At 35.8% G+C, this 23,663-nt stretch overlaps 1 protein-coding gene across 2 annotated transcripts in view; it reads left to right on the forward strand.

Annotated features, from left to right (window-relative positions):
* Positions 1-22,345, forward strand: part of Ghr (growth hormone receptor) — a 251,170-nt gene extending 228,825 nt beyond the window's left edge. For both annotated transcript variants that reach the window (XM_071612700.1, XM_071612699.1), the window contains exons 5-10: positions 1,762-1,934; positions 5,635-5,813; positions 11,817-11,982; positions 14,622-14,712; positions 19,101-19,170; positions 19,337-22,345. In XM_071612700.1, coding sequence (XP_071468801.1) covers positions 1,762-1,934; positions 5,635-5,813; positions 11,817-11,982; positions 14,622-14,712; positions 19,101-19,170; positions 19,337-20,311 — 1,654 coding nt within the window. In that variant the 3' untranslated portion in view covers positions 20,312-22,345. The remainder of the gene's footprint in view (positions 1-1,761; positions 1,935-5,634; positions 5,814-11,816; positions 11,983-14,621; positions 14,713-19,100; positions 19,171-19,336) is intronic.
* Positions 22,346-23,663: the final 1,318 nt, after the last annotated feature.

Genomic DNA, 23,663 nt, shown 5'->3' on the forward strand with positions numbered 1-23,663 from the left:
CTCTCAACTATGCTGAATGTATTTGATATCTCCTCTATTTTCATAAGAAAGCCTCATTCCCTGGACAATCGAGAATTGTTTAATGTACTCGAACTCAGTTTGAAAGTTGAGATCAAGTCAGCAAACTATAATTCAACAACTCACCTATTTCTCTAATATTCCGAACCTTTTCTATTATTCTAAATATACACATACTTCATCCTTTCCTTTGCTTTTACCCACTTTTCCCTTGAGGGATAAATCTCCCTCTCATCCAAGGAAATACAACTTTTAAGAATCTCAACCACAATTTAAGCAACAGTTCACTGTCTCAGACTCTGAAGTCTCTACTGTTTTAATCCCAAGTTCATTCTGACAGCCGATGAGCAGTTGTCTCAAGGACTCTGACACTATACAAGCTTCCGTCTAGTGCCAAAGGAAACCTGTGTCTTCTCTCAGCTTCTTATCCTGTCTTCCCAGACTCTACCTTCCCCACGGTGCTGTCATTGCCCATTGCTGCCCAGCACCTTCCTATAGTGGGGTGGTCCCAAATCTCCAGTCTGGCCTGCCATCCACAGGCACCTCTGCCCCCAGAAAGCCATCCCTACCTTCTTCCTCAACAAAGGATTGCATGGCTTCATGACCCCTTTCCTTATAAATCCTCTTCTCAACTGATATAAGTAGTGAGTAATAAAGGGATAATGAATTACCCCACCAAGTAAGCAATTCTAACATAATAAAAATCTTTCCTGCCATTCCACTTCCTCTCGCTCTCACCAGTAACACCTTTGACCCTTCTATTCTCTCCTTTTCCTGTTGCCATCTACTAAACTTTTACCCATCTTTCAGCATTGGCAAAAATACCACCTTCCATGAACAATTAGAGTAATCATTTTGTTTTCTGAAGTCTTTTTTTTTTTAAGAGAGAGAGAGAGAGAATCTTAATATTTTATTTTTTAGTTTTCAACGGACACAACATCTTTGTTTGTATGTGGTGCTGAGGATGGAACCTGGGCCGCACGCATGCCAGGCGAGCGCGCTACCACTTGAGCTACATCCCCAGCCCTCTTTTCTGAAGTCTTAAGGACCCAAATGAACACTACCTATCAGCACTTATCCACACTCCTTTATAATAGTTTCTTTTTTCCTCCTGAGACAGGAATAATTCTTTAGAAATCCATGAATCTCCCATTGTGTCCAGCATAGTGTTTCATATGTAGCCAATTCTCATTGAATGTCAATAAAATGAATGCTAAAAAGTATTTAGATGGTAATTGCTGAGGCATCTTCTAGCCTGAAGGTAGGGACCAAGTCTTATTTATTGTTGCATCACATAGTATGGATATAACCTATCACTCACTATGAAGCGCACCATCAGCATGTCAGCTCAGTTTCTCCATCAAGTCCAAAGATTTACAGTTTTCTGGGAATGCCTACAGTTTGAGGATTGACTCTCTGAACTGTTTTGCTTAAGGAACATTTTTAGAACCTCCCTAAGCCAGACCTTCTGTAGAACAGAAATAATGAAGTATCTACCATAGGAATCCCTTAATAGGAACTGGCACTAAAGGCAGGAACACCAAATGGCCTCCTAACAGTCTTCATAAACTGACACTATTGTCCACAGATGTGATACTTCTGGAAATGGTGTTGCTAAAATACAAAGTATTTGTGTCATAAAATATTTGTGTGCCCAGTTTATTGAATGTGTCAAGCCCCTTACCTTGACCTAAGCTGGAAATAATTTTGGAAAATCTTCATCCTTTTTACCCTCCATTTCAGGAGCACTCAAGAATGGACCCAAGAATGGAAGGAATGTCCCGATTATGTCTCTGCTGGAGAAAACAGCTGTCACTTTAACTCGTCATATACCTCCATTTGGATACCCTACTGTATCAAGCTAACTGACAACGGTGGTACGGTGGATCAGAAGTGCTTCTCAGTTGAGGAAATAGGTAAATCACAGGTTTGTGTTTTACTTGACATAGATTTAGACCAAATAAGTGGGAGGTCCACAGTTTTCAATTAGAGTCAAATAGAAAGACATTAAAGCCTTGTTCCTTAGGAACATGGAGTCTATTTCACAGGAGATGGGATCGATTGATAAATAAGAGACTAGAGGAAGGGCAAGTTAAGTCAACTCTGGCATAAAGAAGCCTGCCAGAAAATCTCATAAAGAAAAGAATGGGAGTCTTTCTTTTAGGAATTTTTTATTTTATTATATTTTATTTTTATTTTGTTAATATTTATTTACTTATGTATGGCACTGAGGATTGAACCCAGGAGCTCTCCACTATTGAGCTTCATTCCCAACCTGTTTGTTGTTGTTGTTTTGTTTGCTTGTTTTTAATTTTGAGACAGAATCTCGCTAAATTGTCCAGGATGGCCTCAATCTTGCCTCCTGAGTCCCTGGGATTACATGTGTGCCCTCTTGCACCTGGATGATTTCAGAAGTCTTTAAATCTGGGTAGCATTTTTGTATGCCGCTCTGAGAGGCAAATTCAATGTACTCTTAAATCCTGTCATAATTATTTAATATTATTATTATGTTCAAACCTATGAAAACATGTTGACCTTTGACCTCTATCATTGCTATAATAAAACCTAGATATTTCTTTATACAAAGAGTAATAATTCTGGAATTTTATATTTACAAAACAGTCACAAATCAAGTTAAAGACATGTTTATAAGATCTCAATACAAACATTTAGGATAATCAGCTCAATGGACTAAGAGAAAGATCCAAACAAATGATCTCTTGCCCATCTTGTGGAAATTAGGAGAAACAAAACAAATCAAACAACCACAATTGGAATATCCATGTTTATACTAGAGGAGGACAAACAGCAAAGTGGAAAGAAGCAAAGAAAGATTGTGTTGCTGACCTAGTACCTCAAAACCTACCCACAAAATCTTGTTTGTTACTTACAAGAATTCCTGGTCTCTTCTCCAAGATATGTTGCTCTTATATGTGGTTTCCCAGGCATCAGCAAACCGTAAGAGACTGGAGAAATGTGTTCAGATGCACACACTTAATATTTGATAGATGCAATGGTAATATTTCATAACCTGACTTTGAAAAGTTTGAGAAAATCATGAACAATCAGAAAAGATAACCCAGTGGCATAGTCTGGAGAGACTATTTAGTATATGTCCTAACATCAGTGGTGTAGTTATTGAGTTGAAGGCAAATTGGTTAGTAAGAGAGGGTAGTTGTAAGAATACTGGGTTAGCTAAGACCACATTCCACTCCTGGCCCTGCCAACTCACTTACCTGCCAATGCTCACTTCCAATGAGTGCCTGCATGTGTCGCCACTGAGGAGGGTGTTGTGCCACGAAATGAGTAAGACATACTTGAGTGAGGGAGCCAAGTATGTTCACAAATAATTACAGTACAGTGTGGAAGATGTTGGATTTCAAGTGTGTGGAACGCAGAGCAACCAACATGATGGCCAAAAGCATGAATGATTAGGCCTGAGGTTTGAGAAAGGGTAGCAACAGAGATGGTCACATTTATCTCTTAAAGTGTGCATGAGAGTTGCCGCATATCACAGTGACTGGGTCTTTGAACAACAACTAAATTCCAAAAATGGCAAAGAGCACAGAATATTCAAGAATCAGGAACAGTTGGGCAGGCCTATTAGTCAGCTAAGTGGTCTTATGTTCCTTACAAAGAAATTTGGGTTTTATCTTACTCCAAGAGGTATGTTTGCAGAACTTAAGCAGGGAAATGATCTTAGGATATTAATAATTAATACTCACAAAAGACTCACAATGTATCAGCCATAATAATTGTAGGAGATAAGTATTGTTATAACTCCCATTTTACAGATGATACAGCTGAGGCTCAGAGGAGCAAAGTGACTAGTTTAAGGTCAAATAGCTCATAGGTAGATCTGGCATTTGAAACTGGGGAGCAAAGTTCCAGAGTCCATGCGCTTAATCTTGAGGTTATCTAGTATAACCTAAAATGTTATTAAAATCTTAGAGGAAATAACCTTTCTTTGTGTGGATGGTAGATCAGAGTAGGACAGACTAGAAGTGGAGAGGTTAGACTGTGAAATCAAGGCAAAAGACAATAGCAAAGTTACAGTAGCAGAGAGGAGCTGAGAGTGCCGGAGAAAGCAAAGAACCCCCAGAAACCTTAGTGCATCCTGAGAGAGACGTCAATCAAACAAGCTGCAGTCGCTTTGATGTTATGCATATGCATTCTACTATTTCATAGGACTGGTCCTTAGATTTAGAAGATATTTATATATCTCAGAGGAGTTCTCAAGTATAGTGAATAGGTGTGTTTATAGAGGTAAGAGGGAGTTTATTACTATACTTGGGAGAGTGATACGGATCCTTTTCCAAAAGGACACTGTCCCATATTCTCTATTTAAAGTAGAAATGGAAATTTCTAAGATGCAACATGAGTAATAAGTTTTAGAAAATGTTCAGCAAAAACAGTTTTATATGTTGGTCATGGAAAGGATGAAGCTTTGGCTATAGGGATTCCTCAACCAATCTGGAAAGGTGAGGACATTATATGGGCATATGTAGTTTGAACATCTTCAGATTTTATTTGCAAAATAGTCATGTGTATCTGACTACTGTTTAAAAATAGGGAAAGATTTTCTCCATTAAAAAAAAAGTGCTGTCTGTTCCACCATGGTCAACAAGATGTTCTTATGCTATAAATTCTGTTTCCAGTCTGGATCAGTACAAGAACTTCCCATTTTGGGCCCCAGATTTGTGACCAATAAGAGCTCCTCATAGCCCATGACCTGTAGGTGACCCTCTACATATGTTAGAATGTAAATTTTACTCAGTATCTGCAACAGATTTTCAAAACTCTCAATAATCTTAGCAATGATCTACTTGGGATTATTTAGAATATAAATTTAGATATAGCTCCTAGCTTTGGACTCTATATTTTCTTCATCAACCTTTGGGAAATTGTGGTCTTTGTGGTTCTAAAAATAAGAATGCAACAGATTTATCTAAGAATGTAGATTTGATAAAGGGAGCACAACACTATTTCAGATTGTTCACATGTCAGTTAAGCAAAAAGCAGAGAACTCTGGATCACCAACAGTCCAAGAGAGCAGTGTAATTCCTTTCTTGTGTCTAAAGAAAGTGCATGGCTGGGAAGACAGCAGAACTCAGGAGTTTCTGCAAAATTTTCCAAAGAATTGCATTGGTAGCAATCAAGAAATGAGTAACACAAATGTCTTATCCTCTGATCATTCAGAGTTTGGAAGAAAAAAGGATTCCTCTGCCCCAGTACCAATATAGCCCATGTTTAAATACTGAGGTCTTTCTGATTCTCTGTTCCTTCAGATTTGAGTTAAAATAAATTTCCTTGCCAAAATCCTATTCATGCTCTCAGAGGTAAAAGAAATAAAATTTGACAGATCTTCAATAAAATCTTATAGATCAGATTTTAGACTTAAAATGAACTTTTCTTCTTAAAAATCAAATAAAAATTTTAAAAAATAGATTATCCTTAAATTTAAAAATGGTACTCTCTTATGAGGGTTATAATAATAGAAATATTGAAAGAATTAAAAGTATGAAATATATGAAGTAATTGGTCTCTTCAGAGGAAAATCCTCCATTAACATCAAGTTGTATCTCCTGAGTACTAATTCTCTATTGAATTGCACAGTGCAACCTGATCCACCCATTGGCCTCAACTGGACTTTACTGAACATAAGTTTAACTGGGATTTATGCTGATATCCAAGTAAGATGGGAACCACCACCCAATGCAGATGTTCAGAAGGGATGGATAGTTCTGGAATATGAACTTCAATACAAAGAAGTAAATGAAACTCAGTGGAAGATGGTAAGATTTTACTCCCTCTTACACTTTGACTTTTCTTCTTGCTGTTATAACAATCCATCTCTCATTTACAATTAGACTTCCTTTTGACCTACTCCATATACCCATGCTATGTGCCCCATAATTCCTTACTGGAGAAAAATTGATCTGTTCTGTAAAATATCATCATGGAATTTTCCTAGTTGCCTTGTTGTTCAGAGTAACAGTACAGCAAAATAGCAAACTCTAACCACTTAGCTGTCTTTGGAGATGTGACTAACCGTGAGAAAGATTATGATCAAGGTCAACAGAGGGCTATGGCCAAATACTTCCCATGATTCTAATTTCAGCTACACACAAGACCCCATTTAAATCAGTTCTTAAGTGTCTCCAGAAGAGAAGCAGAGGAAGGAATTTGTTCCTTAGAGGTGTCAGAAAGGTGTTTTATTTCATATCTCAGAGGAGAATCAAGCTAAGAGGTTCTTACATGGGCTAGTGGAGAGCAGATTAGCCTCTGAGCCCTTACTTACTTTGCCACGTCTATGAGAACCCACATGGCACACAACAAGAAGAAAAATAGGATTATCATGCTGCTCCCAATATAACAAATTTGAAATCAGTCAAACCACAGGTTCGGCCAAGTCAAGAAGTTTCTGGCCAGACTTCAGGTTGTATCCAGCAGCCTGGCAGAGCTCATCCTGTGCATTCAGTGAACCACGGAAAAAGAAACCAATTTTATCAGTAAAGGAAAGTTAGGTTTGAGCAGCTTACAAAGTTTAAACCATTACAAAACTGGGCTTTGAGGTTCTGTTTTCTGAATCATTTTAATTTGGATATCTGATCTATAACTTGGTGCAAAAAAAGAAAAAAGAAAAACCTGGTTGGATGCTAACTCAAACAAGACTTTCCAAATTCAAGTTAAAATCATTTATTGAGCAACAAGATATAAAAATAAATAATCTGCACACAGCACTGTGCTAGGTACCTGGAGCAACAGTTCTCAAAATGTGAACTATGGACCTCTAAGGGTCCCCAGATGCTCTCAGGGAGTCCACAGGTATTCTATTTTTACAATATACTAAGATATCCTCTACATTTTCACTATTTGACTCATGGTACAGAAACAATGGTGGGAAAACTGCTGGCACCTGAGCAGGAGTCAAGGCCCAGTACCAGACTTTCCAAAAGTCACTCTGTTCCTCCCCACCATGAGCTCACCGGAAAGGGGAGGAAAAACAGTTTCACATAAGATTGTGCTTGAAATCCCAACGTTTGAGTGTATAGCTTTTTAACATTCTATGTGGCACACGTAAAGGACACATGACACACTTCTGCTGCATTCCAAGGCACTAGTGAGGTGGAGTGCAAAAACAGTCCAGCGACTTGAGTTGTCAGCTGAGAGAGCTACTTGTTTGCCTGGAACACTAGTTTTACTTGAAGAACAACTGGTCGATGATTCCTCATATCTGCATTGTCAGTCATTTCTTAAGAAAAAAAAAAGAAGGAAAAAACTGTCACTTCAAGAAAAAAACAACAACTGAGCATTGGTACCAATGACAAAATCTGAACTTTCACGAGAAAATCAAAATTTGGGAAAACTTCTATCTGCAGCCATGAGCTTGGTAACTTTCCAGTGTATGAAGATTTTCCCAGTAATATCCATGGTGATATTACCAATGTGATGTCTTCATGTTATATTGTAGAATGTGTGAAATTTTAAAAAATTTACATAACTCAGTGCATCAGTATTTTCCAAATGACTAATACTAGAGGGAATGGTGATTTTTGTTTAATAAAAATTGTATAGATTATCACATACATTATGTTTTGAAATTTGTATACATGGTATAATGACTCAATTGAGCTAATTAATATATGCATTATCTCATATCAGTTTTTGAACTGAAGACACTTAAATTCTTCTCTCTTCAAACTTTACTTTCAAAATGTAACACATAGCTTTTAAATAGAGTCTCTGTGTTGTACAATTAATCTCTTAAACACATTCCTCCTAACTGAAATTTTATATCATTTCACCAGTATCACACCAAGTCTTCAAACTCCAGTCCTCCAGACCCTGGTAACTGTCATTCTACTCCTTACTTATGAGTTCACCTTTCTTGATTCCACATAAAAGATCATGTGACATTTGTCCTTTCATACTCGGCATTTCACTTAATGTCTTCTAGGTTCATTTGTGTTGTAGCAAATGATAGAATTCCTTTTTTTTTTAAGGCTGATACTATTCCATTCTTATATACCTCATTTCATTTGCCTGTTTATCTATTGATGGACTCTTAGGTTGATCTCTATTTTATTTTTTATCCTATTTTGACTATTGTGAACAATGCTACCATTAACATGAAAGTGAAAACATAACTTGACATATTGACTTCATTTTCTTTGGCTATAAGCTCAAGAATGGAATTGCTAAATGAAGTGCTAATTTTATTTTTAATTTTCTGATGAAATGCTACATATTTTTTAAATGCTTTTTCTACATCTATTGAAATGATCATATTGCTTTGATTATGCTAATGTGGTATAAAACATGTATAGATTTTTTAGGCCAAACCATTCTTGCTGGGATAAGTCCTTTAATCATGATGAATGAATGATCCTTTTAATGTATGTTGAATTGGGTTTGATAGTATTTTGTTTGCGGAGGTGTTGCATCTATGTTCATCAGGGATACTGTCCAATAATTTTCTTTTTCTGTAGTATCATTGTCTAGCTTGGTATCAGGGTAATCCTGACCTCATAAAATGGGTTTAAAAGTGTAAGCATATACATTTTCAATTTTTGGAAGAGTTTGAGAAGGGTTGGTATTGGTTCTTCTGTAAATGTTTAGTAGCATTTACCCATGAAGCCTCAAGGTCCTAACTTTTCTTCGATGGGAAACATATTACTGACTCACTCCCCTCGCATAGTTTTCTGTTCAGATTTTCTATTTCTTCATAATTCACTCTTGGTATGTTGCATGTATCCAGGAATTTACCCGTTTCTTCTAGAGTATTCAATTTGTGGAAAATAATTTCATAGCAGTCTCTTTAGATCTTTGTATTTCTTTGGTATCAGTTATAATGTCTCTTACTTCTGACTTCATTTATCTAAATCTTATTTTTTTCTTAGTCTAGCTGAAAGTTTGTAGAATTTGTTTGGCTTTTCAAAAATACCGTTCTTGTTTTGTTGATGTTTTCCATTGTTTTTCAGTGGTCTCTATTTCATTTATTTATTTTCCAATATTTATCATTGTCTTCCTTCTGCTAACTTTGGGATTAGTTTATTCTTTTTCTAGTTCTTAAGGGTATAACATTAGGTGTTTGTTTAAGATATTAGAAAGATAATGAATTTTTTCAGGAAGTTGCAGTGTAGTGTAGAAACATATGTGTAACTGATTTTAGCAGTGAAAAATACTTCTTTTTTGTAACAGAAGTGTATTATCTGTCAGATGAGGGTGCCAAGAAAGACTTAGAACGTCAGCAATCCACAATACTCCCACAGAGGATTGGTACCCCCCGACAGGCCAGTGGCACGTACTGAAGGAGCCATATGAGAAAATTTGAGTTTGGTGTTGCTGGTGTAGAATGCTGAAAGAAGATAGAGAAGGGGGTCACAAGTCAAATTACTGATGGCCCCTTTTTAGTTCTGTTGTTAGAGAAATCTATAAATAGTTTTGGTATTGATAACAGAAAAATTAGGGCTCCAAGAATGAAAACATAAACTTTTAAAAATATTTTAAGAGGGCTGGGGTTGTGTCTCAGTGGTAAAGTGCTCACCTAGCATGTGTGAGGCACTGGGTTCAATCCTGAGCACCACATTAAATAAATAAACAAATAAAAGGGTATTGTGTCCATCTAAAACTAAAAAATATATTTTAGAAAAATGTAGGTCTTTCTGCATTTTTTAAATTTATATATGACAGCAGAATATATCCACAATTCTTATTACATATATAGAGATCAACTTTTTGTATCTCTGGTTGTATACACAGTATATTTACACCAATTTGTGTCTTCATACACGTACTTTGGATAATAATATCCATCACATTCCACCATCATTAATAACCCCATGCCCCCTCCCGTCCTCTCCAACCCCTCTGCCTTATCTAGAGTTTATCTATTCCTCCCATGCTCCCACTCCCTATTCCACTATGAATCAGCCTCCTTATATCAATGAAAATATTTGGCATTTGGTTTTTTGAGATTGGCTAACTTCACTTAGCATTATCTTCTCTAACTCCATCTATTTACCTGCAAATGCCATGATTTTATTCTCTTTTATTGCTGAGTAATATTCCATTGTGTTTATATGCCACATTTTTAAAATCCATTCACCTATTGAAGGGCATCTAGGTTGGTTCCAGTTTAGCTATTGTGAATTGTGCTTCTATAAAGCACAATTGATGTGGCTGTGCCCCTGTAGTATGTTGATTTTAAGTCCTTTGAGGATAGACCAAGGAGGGGGATAGCTGGGTCAAATGGTGATTCTATTCCCAGTTTTCCAAGAAGTCTCCATACTTCTTTTCATATTGGCTGTACCAGTTTGCCGTCCTACCAGCCGTGTATGATGTACCTTTCCCCTCACATCCTCGCCAGCCAACACTTATTGTTGTTTGTATGCTTAATAGCTACCATTCTGACTGGAGTGAGATGAAATCTTAGAGTGGTTTTAATTTGCATTTCTCTAATTGCTAGTGATGATGAACATTTTTTGATGTATTTGTTGATTGCTTGTACATCAACTTCTGAGAAGTGTCTCTTCAGATCCTTAGCCACAGTAAATAAATAAAGGTGTTGTGTCCATCTAAAACTAAAAAAATATATTTTTAAAAATATTTTAAGAAAGCAACTAAGTAAGTTTAATATTCAGAATCCTGCTTCAAAGAATGTATTTAGGCAAAGAATGTAAATATTGCATATATTCAGAGGCTCCTGTAAAAGATACAAACGAACCATGTCATGAAGAAGAAGTGTTTTGTGAGTAGAAACCAACCTGGGTGAAAGAAAAATTTGTTTCAGATGCTGAAGGCCTGGCTTTCTGACTTAATGAAACCAATTATGAGGATTTTATTTAGGTAAAAATCCATGCTGTTGAAAAAGTGAGCGTTCCAAGTTTACTATAAACAAGAACAAGGTGTTCTACCCAAAAATACATGAAAAGCACATTGAGTACTGGCTCTGAGTATTTGGTTTGGAGGAAAATGTCATTGCTATTGGGTTTACCTCTTTGATAGCAATATGTCTTAAAAGTCTAGCAATCTCACTCTACCCTTCTCTGGGGAAGTGAAGGGGTATCCTGACTAAGGGTTGTGAGACATGCTAATTGCCAAAGAACTCCCATGACTTTTTTTTTTTTTTTTTTGAAGACTTTGAATAGCAAACTATTTTGAGGTATGTTTTTAAGCCTCTGGAACAAGTAGATTAAAGTGTTTAGTAGCTTTTAATACAATTATTTGGAAGTTAAACAAAGACAACTATGATATTTCCAGGACGCTTTCCAATTCTACAATAACGAATAAATTACTACCCAGAATTTCCAAAGAACACAGATAATTTGTTATGGCTATCATTTGTTTTGGCGTGGAAATGTGTTTGTTTTTTTCTGTTCTAATGTCTTCCTCCATACAAAACTGAAATGTCCTAGATAAGTACACAATATTTCTGTAATCTTGTAATCTTCTTTATAGTTCCTCCATTCCCCATAAGAATCTCTTTGCTTTAATCTTAGCAGAATATCTGACAGCCTAATGTAAAGATATAACTGCATCTCTTTAAGCAAATCCATCACATCTGTGGGTTTAAACCAAAATAAATTTAAGGACTATTAACCTTTAAACAAGAATTATTTTTTACATAATTTGTTTCATCTTCTTTTCAGTAGCAAACTCCCTCTGGACACTTTAAAATATCACTTACTTTATAGAAATCCATTTTTAATACAAATGGGAGAACACCCAAAGTATATACTACATTGAGTTGTTGACTCTCTAGCCAATAAGCTTTATATATTTTGTCTTGAAAGATGGACCCAATACTGTCAACATCAGTTCCTGTATACTCATTGAGACTGGATAAAGAATATGAAGTGCGTGTGAGATCCAGACAACGAAATTCAGAGAAATATGGCGAGTTCAGTGAGGTGCTCTTTGTAACACTTCCTCAAATGAGCCCATACGCATGTGAAGAAGGTAAAAAAAAAATTAAAATAGCAGTCAAAATGTCTTTTTACAATAATAGCAATTGATATGTGCCTGTTAGCAAGTTGTATGCACTAACACTAAATATCAGGGTGAGACCTTGAGCTCACTATCTGTGACAGGTATTATGTGTTATAAAAGCAGAAAGATTTAGTTTTCAAATTAGTTCACTCAGGAAAGGTCCTGGGGCAGGTGGACATTTAGAAAGGAGAATACAGTGGTTTTCTCTGGATAGTGAAATTTCAGACATTTTTTTTCCTTTACATCATTTCTGTATTTGTAAAATTTTCTACAATGAGTTTGTTTTTAATATATAATCAAAAAAATCTTTTACTAATGCAGGGGGCAGGAAGTCATCCCAGTCTATATGTATGAATGAATTGATGACATCTAAGAGAAAGCCTTCTATTGCAGGTGCTCACTGGCTTTAGAGAAACCTTTTTCTAGAGGAAAGCTAAGAACTGGTGTATTAAGCCCAGTATGGTGGTACACGCCTATAATCCTAGTGGCTTGGGTGGCTGAGGCAGGAGGATCACGAGTTCAAAGCCAGCCTCAGCAAAGGCAAGGCACTAAACAACTCAGTGATACCTTGTTCCTAAATAAAATACAAAATAGGATTAGGGATGTGGCTCAGTGGCTGAGTACCCCTGAGTTCAATCCCCATTGTTCCCCCTGCAAAAAAAAAAAAAAGAAGAAGTGTTGTGTTATTTGGCTCAGAGGAGACACGAAACATTTGAAGATCTTATATAGAAGAACCATAAAGATAGTTAAAGTTGCCTTTATCTAAAGAAATAGGGAAGGCTGGTGAATAGTGAGCAGTAAGTGTATAGTATTGTCACTCTCAAATGGGAATTAGCTATAGCCCTTCCACACTAAAACAGAAGATTTATAGGGACTTAGGAGGAATTGAAGTTTGTTAATGAAATAAGCTACAGAGAAACTAAGTTTATATTTTTGCATTAACTGAATAGGTATAATAATCTCACTAAACAGGACTAATTAAAACTTTTATAGCATCATTTTTTTCTGGTTAACTGGTTACTTGTTTTTAAACAATATGAGATAAAATGCAACTGTGATTTAAGCACTTTTTAAGCTTAATATTGTGGCGTTTAATTCACTTAGCACAGGTTTTTTTCAAAAGCTTCACTTTTCCTTCCATATTTAAAAAAATGAATCTCTAGTTCTAATGCTTCTAAATATGTTATTGATAAAAATGACAGATATTACAAGTTCTAAAATGGTGTTCGCTTCCCTACTAATTCTTAAAAAAACATTTACAATAACTGTCTAGGAGATTTTAATAACTTATTAAATAAGAAAAGCATATTAAAGTACAAAGGCAGACATTTAGAAAAGCAACATTAAGGTAAATTCCACTTGTCTTTTATTAGGGTGTTTAGCCTCAGCCACTGTAGTGAGAATACTGGCAGCCAACTTTAAGGTTACTGAGAGAGGCACTTAGTCCTAAGGAATGAAATAGATGCCCCCAAGTTTCATTCAAAATATACTAAACTCTGAAAACAGGAACCTCAGTGGGACACACACACACAAACACACACACACACACACACACTTTTTTACAGCTATAAAACATAACTTTCACATGTGTAAGAAATTTCTGTCATGATACATTAATAAAAACTCTGCCCTGATATTTTTGATATATCCTCAATCTGGAAGCTAAAAACTATCATCACATTTATTTAAATAAATAAATAAATAAATAAAGTGATCATCATTTATTTAAGCTTAACAAACAACAGTTTTTTTCCCCTAGCACCAAAGCCTTTATTGACAATATTTTTTTTAAATTTGTCCTAATTAGTTATACATGACAGCAGAATGCATTTCGATTCATTGTACACAAATGGAGCACAACTTTTCTTTTCTCTGGTTGTACACGATGTAGAGTTGCACCCTATATACAGTCATACATGTACCTAGGGTAATGATGTTCATCTCATTCTAAAATCTTTCCTGCCCCTGTGCCCCCTCCCCTTCTCCCCCTCCCCTTTGCTCAAAGTTCCTCCATTCTTCCCACACATACCCCAATATGGATCAGCATCCACTTATCAGAGAGAACATTCAGCCTTTGGTTTTTGGGATTGGCTTACTTCACTTAGCATAATATTCTCCAACTCCATCCATTTATCTGCAAATGCCATAATTTTATTCTCTTGTAATGCTGAGAGATATTCCATTTTGTATATGTACCACAGTTTCTTTATCCATTCATCTACTGAAGGGCATCTAAGTTGGTTCTACAGTTTAGCTATTATGAATTAAGATGCTATGAACATTGATGTGGCTGTTATTGACACTCTTTGGACACATAAGATGCTTAAAGCAGTTTGGTTTACTCTTAAATCATGCATTATGTTTGAACTACATGCTTTTTATTTTGAAGATTTTTTTTTAAAGTGAAAGGATTTGAATAGTGGACAGAGGTGTTCTTAGAACAGGAAAAAATCCTAATTTATCCCATTCTGCTTCTGTAGTTGTCAAGTTAGATGATTGACTACACTAGAAAAATTCAAGTTAGCAAATATTTTTATATAAGAAAGTGAAATGTAAACTTGCTTCAACTATTCATACATGTGTGAGTAAAATATTCCCATGTGTTTCAGATTTCCGGTTTCCATGGTTTTTAATTATTATCTTTGGAATATTTGGGCTAACAGTGATGCTATTTGTAGTCATATTTTCTAAACAGCAAAGGTAGGTGTGATACAGTATTCTCTGGTATGTTTTTGCAAGTTGTTTAGATTTCCATGCATTTCTATGTTTTATTTGATATTTTCTCTTGCATGAGTATAAATTTTATTTAACACAGTATACCTTTATGTCCAGTTATATGTTTACTATTTCTAAAAACTCAATTTGTTGGGTTCATCTTTGAGAAAATACAGGTTTAGACTCTATCTATGAAGTTGTGTAGGACATTAAGAGCTTAGACTAATGATACCACACACCATGTAATAGGCACCTCTTCCCCCTCAGTGCTTAAAGGGTTGACCCATTCACTCCAGGACTCCAGAGCATCATCACGGAGCCTTTGGCTGAGGCTGACACAGTCCTCAGTATAGGCAAACTGAAATGGCAAACTAAAGCCACCTAGACAATGTAATCTAATAAAAACATCCTTAAGACTTCATATGATGTGATTTTAAGTAAATCTGGGTCTCGTTTAAATGATTTGGATAGTTATAACTTTGTATTTCACCTGCATTTGCAAATACAACTGAAATGCTAAGTTTGAAGCAATTCTATTTTGCATTTTCTGGGATCCAAAAGATTGGGTTTCAGTGTCTCAGTGACTGCTGTTTGATCCTGTTTGACTCCCTTAACCTTTCTGGGCTTCCACGGTGTCATAGATAATGTGAGTGCTGGTTTATATGCTCTTTAAATTTGCCTTGAGCCCTGAGATGTTATCATTCTGTTTTTCTTCCTGAAAAATAAATAAATAAAAATTTAAAAAATTCAGTCCACACTATAGGAAATTATTTTGTACAAAATGTAGAAAAAACAATTGCTATAGATTGCTAGTTTCTTCCATTTAAGGAATTTTAAAAGCCTCATGGGTTAATATGGGGAAAATAAATACATTTTTAGAATTTTAAGTAATATATGCATTTAAGTAATGCTAAAAACAAGAATCAAATTATTCTGTAAGTTTCTTGGTCTGTACAATTAGTGGGATAATTTATATGTGACTGTCATAAATTATATGTTTGCAAAGTAATTTGTTTTTAACACTGGCAGTCCATTTCAAAACATTGTGAAGGCCAAGAAAATTTGTTATATTGTTTAGTTATATCAGCTACAATATTTGGAACAATAAAATAATCCTCTCAACAAATAGGATTTCAAAGAAATTGTATTAACTTTTGACTAAAAAAAGCATTTTCTGTGAATAACAAAGAATTAATCTATGACACTTGTTCAAAATCACCAAATTGTAAAATAGATATGGAGTCTTTATTGTACTACCAATTTCCTATCTAAATTGAATTCTTTACATAAAAAAAATCAATTTTTTTCTTTTCCATTGAAACATTTATCATTTTCTAAATTTACATGTTCTAATGCAAGTAGGAAATTTGTACAAAATAGTTGTCAGCAGATGTGGAAATAACACATATTCCCAACAATTAATAAGATGCTCCACAGAATGAGGTGCTGAAGTCAGTCTTTCCTAGAACTCCAGGCTACAGAGTGTTTCAGGTCCCACATGTCTTGAAAGATTTGTGCATCCTAATTCATTATTGAAGCTACTTTAATCCAGAAAATTGTCGATTCTACAAAAAAATTATAATGTGATTCATACTTGAATAAATGATAGCACCCTCACAAACATAGTTTAAAGCCAGGTTATCTTTACTCCGTACTAGCTTCTACCATATGACCCACCCAGCCTTGAAGCTATTATTAATTAAAGGAATAAATAATTAAATCAACATAAAACAGAAGTAGGAAAGTGCAAGCCAAGTTCAAGCTGCAGATCCTCATTTTATTTATTTATTTATGTATTTATGTATTTATTTATTTAGAGTAGGATTCTACTACAAAGCAGATACAAAATAGAGAATTTTCACACCAAAAACTCCAGATTTCTGGATTGTCTTTGAAACTTGACAGATGTAGTGGAACTAAGCTGATCTTTCTACATGGCACATATATGGAAGCAGAGAGCCAGCTGTGCCCTTTGGGAAGGGCATACACTCTCCAGTTTGCCGCAAGCATCTTTTCTTCTCACAGCATTGTGACTGGCCTGCTTCATTTAATGACATGACCAACTTGGGCCCTTGAGATTTCAGGGCCAGCCACTGTGTCAGAAAGTGGCCACACCCATAGAATACAACTAACACAAGTAGAAACACATCATGCTCTTCATAAGGAGAGGCTCACCTCACAAAATCAACATTAGCCATTTGGGATTCTCTGCTTCCTGTAATTAGGGATATGTTGCATTTTTTAATGTTTGTAAAAATTTGAAATGTGCATTTAGAAATGCCAAATTTAATAATGCAGCAGTGTGACAGAAGGCAAAAGAGCCTCAGTTTGGAGTCAGGTAACTTGGGTTTGAACCTCAATTGTGCCCTAGTGTTAGTGCATGATTTGAGACTGTTCCTTAATTTTTCAAATCTTTGTATGAATACTATCATTGACCTCCCTGATAGTTATAAGGTTTAAATAAAATGTTTAGTTCATGATCAAACAATTGTTTTAAAGAGAATTAGTAAAATTTTAGGCTTCAGGTGCCATATGTCTTTGTTGTCACAACAACTCATTTCCACCTCTGTAGCATGACAACAGCCAGAGACAATATGTAACTGAATGAATGTGGCTGTGTTCTACAAAATCAAGTGGTAGTTCAAATTTGGCCCAAAGTCTATAATTTGTAGTAAACTCTAATGCAAAGTATATCTCACACTGTCTAGTTTATCAGAGAAGCTCAAAATGAGAGAAATTATTATTAGTAATTCATGTTATTCATTTCTATATCTGCTATTCATCAGTAATAATTTGTTTTAACATTTACTCCACTAAGTAAGCATAGTGGAGAAATCACAAAGCAACTTATACAGTGGAATTTGGTTTATTCTTTAGATTAGATAAAATGGCAGGTGGAAATATTGAAAGGAAGTGTTCCTTATTGAATAGACTGCATAGTCCATTCACACTCAGTGGACTAGCAACTGATATCCAAACTCCAGGTTACTGTCCCTGCCTAACAATGGCATTTCTCACTACATAGGAGGTGGATTTGTTTTGTTTTGTTTTGTTTTAACTATAAAACAAGTTGGTTGAAATAAATAATCCCTGAGCTTCTTTCCAGAGCTACAATGTTGGTTTTAAGATTCAAGCTCTAGTTACGCTGCCAACAAAATAGATGGTTTGTTCCAATTTATTTGGCAAATGCTCGTTGAGCATTTCCATGTGCCAGGAATTGTGCTAAGTGCTAGGGATTCAGCAAGGCACAAGACAGGCAAGACAGACATGGAAATGAATCAGAGTCAAAAATAACTTAAATATTTGGAACAGAAGATATAAGTACAATTACAGTAGTATGTATGTAAGTCCATCAAAACAGAAGAAAGAGCAGTAGGGGAGATGAAGGGGATTAAAGGGGAGAAAGGAGGGGATAAGGAAAGAACAATGGAATGAATCTGACCGAGCTTTTGTTATGTACATACATGAATATCCCAAAGTGAATCTCAACATCAAGTACCTCCACAAGACACTAATTAAAACAACAACAACAAAAACAACAACAACAACAACAAAACTATAAGTAAATTGCAGAACAACCAGTAGAGAAGAGGGAGGGAGGAGGAGGGGAGGGGATAAGTGTGCTTGGGACTGAATTAGAGCAAATTATATTCCATGCTTTTGTGATTATGTCAAAATGAATCCTAATGTTATATATAACTAAAAAGAATCAAATCAAATCAAAGTCCAAACTGTAAAAAACAAAAAAAAAAAATCCATTCTCAAAAGTTGGAGCTAGTTCATATTTAGCCTACTCTATCTGAAATGGCCCTTGTAGTAACTGTCTGGTTAAAAATCATCTTAGATGACTTTATGATTAATGTCAACTGTGTGGTGTTACCTTGTCTCACATCACCCTTTTTCAAGGGCACAAATAATGTTGGTTGGCTGGCTCTACATAGATTGGTTCTTTTTCCTTTACTCATTTTTTTTTCCTGCAAATTACTGAGGAGATGTACAATAAAATTGCTTTCCTTGTAACAGACATGGAAATTGGCTTCAGGTAGAATTAAATTTCTCTCTCCCAAATGCTAAAGTGGGATGGCCATAAAAAGCATTAAGAAGAAAATGAAATTATAGAAAAACCACATTTTATTTGAATAGACTTCAGAAGAGGACTTTTTTGTTATTATTGTTTTTCTTTCTCACACTTTTTGCAGTTTTTCTTTATCATTTACTGCTTTATATTTTTCTTCCCTTTCTCAGCTTCCACTTATATAGAATATCAAAATACTTGAAATAAGTAATATTCTGCCAATATTTTATTTGTTTTGAAATAAGAGAAATGTGTAACTTTTAAGATCTGTCAAATGAAAATTCTGTTTGTTTTCAAGGATTAAGATGCTGATTTTGCCCCCAGTACCAGTTCCAAAGATTAAAGGAATTGATCCAGACCTCTTCAAGGTAATTAATAAATCCGTCTAAACTATAGATTGTGATTGCACTAACTAATACCTGAAGAACATTGCCACATGTCGAGAGCTTTTTGCAAGCTCTGTGTATCGGATTTAAATGATTTCGTCATTATGAGTTTCTTTTCATAAATCTTCATTTTCTTTCTGCTTCATAGGAAGGAAAATTAGAGGAGGTGAACACAATCTTAGCCATTCATGATAATTATAAACCTGAATTCTACAATGATGACTCTTGGGTTGAATTTATTGAACTAGATATTGATGATCCTGATGAAAAGACTGAAGGATCAGACACAGACAGACTTCTAAGCAACGACCATCAGAAATCACTTAATGTCCTTGGGGCCAAGGATGATGACTCCGGACGAACCAGTTGTTGTGAACCTGACATTCTGGAAACTGATTTCAATGCCAATGACTTAGGTGATGGTACCTCAGAGGTGGCTCAGCCACAAAGGTTAAAAGGGGAAGCCGATCTCTTGTGCCTTGACCATAAGAATCAAAATGAGTCACCTTATCATGATGCTTCCCCTGCCATTCAACAACCCAGCATCATCCTGGCAGAGGAAGAAGACAAACCACAACCACTTCTCATTGGTGAAACTGAGTCAACTCACCAAGTTGCCCCTACTCAGATAAGCAATCCGAATTCACTGGCAAACATGGACTTTTATGCCCAGGTGAGCGACATTACACCAGCAGGGAGTGTGGTCCTTTCCCCGGGCCAAAAGAATAAGGCTGGGATAGCCCAGGGCGACACGCATCTAGAGATGGCCTCACTCTGCCAAGCGAACTTCATCATGGACAATGCCTACTTCTGCGAGGCAGATGCCAAAAAGTGCATCGCTGTGGCCCCTCATGTGGAGGTCGAGTCACATGCAGAGCCAAGCTTTAACCAGGAGGATATTTACATCACCACAGAAAGCCTTACCACTACTGCTGGGGGGTCTGGGACAGCAGAACATGCCCCAGGTTCTGAGTTGCCCGTCCCAGACTATACCTCTATTCATATAGTACAGTCTCCACAGGGCCTTGTCCTCAACGCGACTGCCTTGCCCTTGCGGGACAAAGAGTTTCTCTCATCTTGTGGCTACGTCAGCACTGACCACCTGAACAAAATCATGCCGTAGCCTTACTTTGATTTCCCAAGAATAACATACTGAATCGCCAAGAATTGGCTGGGGCATGAATGCTGAAACCAAAACAATCTTTAAACATTTGGGGGGAGACTGTGAGGGTGGGTATGGATTCAAATGCCTTTTCCTGAAATGTGGAAATGTTATTAAAAGGAAAAAACAAGAACATTTAATCAGAGAGATATTCCCCGTTGTGAATTGTAAATATTTTAAAGAATTGTCTCAAAAGACTCTTCAGTAGCAGTGATTGTCTTATTATTGTGGGTGTTAATTTTGTGATACTAAGCATCAGATGGCTACATTTTTAATGTATAGTAAATTGTGCTTTTTGAAAAAGCAAAAACAATCAGGTGGCTTTTGCAGTTCAGGAAATCAAATGAAAATCATAGCACAGGCTAATTTTTTTCTTTTTTTAATAATTGGGAAGTAAAAATCTAGGTAAGAAAGCAAAAGTAGTTTGGATATGTAAAACATTTATTTTGACATAAAATTGATAAAGATATTTTTAATAATTTAAACTTCAAGCATGGCTATTTTATAATACACTACACACTCTGTACTGTAGTTCACAATGACCCCATCTAAGGAATGTAGTAACTACAGTCTAAAGCTGGTTTAATGCTTCAGTCAATACACCTGAAGAAAAACAGACAAGCTAGTTTTTTACAAGTCCCTTTTTTATACTTCCCCAAAGTTCTTAAGTAATTCTAAGATCTCTAATAACCTGCATTATTGGAACATACCCATCTTATCTGAATTTTTAAACAAATATTTTTAAGTTAGAAGACTTTTAAATGTTTACATGGATCAATGCACCATAAACCAAAAAACAGGAAGGAGGAAAAAAAAAGAAAAGAAAACCCTTCTTCACCAAATTTCAGTGCAAGCCAGAGAGCTAATGCTAAGACAAGTAGAAGTTACAGCTGGTTCCCCTGGGCCAGGCTGCTGACGTGCTGAAGTGCACGTGGTATGAATTTTTTTAGCACACAGATCATGAGAAATAAGCTCCAAAACTTGCAATGGTATCTTTTCAAACACAGCTTGGTTTCATTTCATAGTTACCTAAAAGAGGAATAAAATATAAGCAGCATTTTGTAAGAAGAAGCAGATCAAATGAAGTTAACTGAACAATGGAACAGAAAGCTTAAGAAATAGGTTTTTGTTTCATAGTCTATAGCTGAGGACACATTTATTATTTGTGGTAACAAGGGACAGATGGTAAGCAAGCCAAAAAGAGAACTCAAAATTAATCAAACCAATAGAAGAAGCTTTCTCACCAAGCCTAATAGGATTTACTTAAAACTATAAAATAAGTTTCATCATTTTTTATTTCCCCTTTGAGAGGACTGGCCTCCAACCAGGTAGTCAGAAGAAAATGAAGGAGCCTAAGTAATTTATCAATTATTTTCCAATTCTTTATCAACTTAAACATTATCCTTTGGAATAGCTCCCCTAAAGGTTTATGAAAGAGAAGAATCTCATCTCACTGAATATGTCTCACTTTAAGTATTTTTTTAAAAACACTTTAAACTTTAAAATTAATTCTATTTGCCATTTAGCTCAAGACCTTTTGGGGAAGCAAGCTAATGGCTGGCAGTTCCCTCTTTCTTATAGAATTCCCTCTTTCTTACAGAAAAGACAGTGAAAATCTAGAATTGGGTGTTTAAAGTTCAACATGTTACTTTGTGATAGATGTTTAATAGATTCTCTGCTACCTTGCTGCTTAGGGTTTTCTCTAAAAGCTACAAAATTTAGTTTCATATAAAACATCATCAATGTAGAGCCTAATTCAACTTAAAGCTGTGTTTTTGGAAGAATTATATTACTATTTCACAATAGGCTGACCACATTTCTATAGCCAAAAATAGCTAAATACCTCAATCAGTCTCAGAATGTCATTTTGGTACTTTGCTGGCCACACAAGCCATTATTCACTAGTATGACTAGTTGTGTCCTGCAGTCTATATTTAACTTTCTTTATGTCTGTGGATTTGCTCCTTCAAAGTTTAATAAATTTATTTTCTTGGATTCCTGAATGTGTGCTTCTATTGTCAAACCTCAACATGAAAAGATCTTAAGACATGAAAGCATCTTAGACTATATTCTGTGAGTTCTTCTCACTGTAAGGGAAGCTTAGCACAATTAGTTCAAACATCAGTAATGCAGTACAGTTTTTTGTTATGTTCTAAATAGAAGCTGAGGAGGCAGCTCCATATCTCTATTTTTTGAGGACACAAGAGTTCCCACTAGGAAATATGCTGCTGGCCTGTTTGAACTATGCCTTCTTTGGGCTGTACCTCTCATGGGCTATGCCTTGTACACATTATAGAAGTCAAATGGTGCATCCAAGTTGATGTGGGGTGCATGTGGGGCGAGGTGCATGTGGGGTGGGGTGCATATGGGGTGGGGAAGAGTGTTGCTTGGGCATTGTCTTCAAACTACATTCCTAGGTTGAGCATGTTACCTGGAAAGAGGAAAATCAGCTCTTCCTCTACTGTTCACACACTGACACAAGTCAGTTTGTCAGACTGGCTACTTCATCATGGGGAGCAGATAATTCTTTCCCATAGCCTCCCAGACCTGGAATAGAGGCCAGTTGGGTAGGTTGTGTAGGAACTTGAGAGGGCAAGAAAGCCAGTAAGCATAGATTATGCTACAGAAGATTCCAACTGTTTATTTCTGCAAGTTGAATGCAAACTGTCACAACTTTTCATATTTGAGGGTTAAATTCACTACAGAAAATAATTTTTCCACCTACTGCCTTCTGCCCTTTGAGAGGCCATTACTTCAAAGAATTGTGGAGTGAAACCTCTGGGCTTTTTTTATTTGGAAATATGTTTCAGAAATTTGTGGCCTTTATCTCACTAGAATATTGGAACTTATACTACAACCTTTACAGAACAAAACAAATAAAAGGTTATCATTATAAGCACCAGACATCTATTTCTTACATATGTTATACAAGACCCAGCCTTCTATGAACAGAAAGCACAATCCTTTCTATTTCAGAAAATTAATGGCATGTTGAAGATGGCTACACATGTGTTTATGTATTTAAACTTCTCAGTTCTACTAAGATACACCACACCAAAATTTATTCAAGTGTTATAAGATTTACATATTTTTACACTCAAAAAAGTCTTTTCATATGCTTTTTCAAGGTAAGATAGCAGAAAAACTGGAAGATTCTTAAATCTGTATTCTTTACTTTAGAATCCAAGATCCCACATAATTTACTCCATAACTACTTGAATATTTAAGAGCTGGATGTAAAGGACACAGCTTCTGAACAAGAATTTGACCTTTGACTAACATTTGAGTTCTGTTCCTTGGAAATCTAATAAGC

The sequence above is a fragment of the Marmota flaviventris genome, chromosome 5 (assembly GCF_047511675.1).
Source record: "Marmota flaviventris isolate mMarFla1 chromosome 5, mMarFla1.hap1, whole genome shotgun sequence".
Classification (NCBI taxonomy): Eukaryota; Metazoa; Chordata; class Mammalia; order Rodentia; family Sciuridae; genus Marmota; species Marmota flaviventris.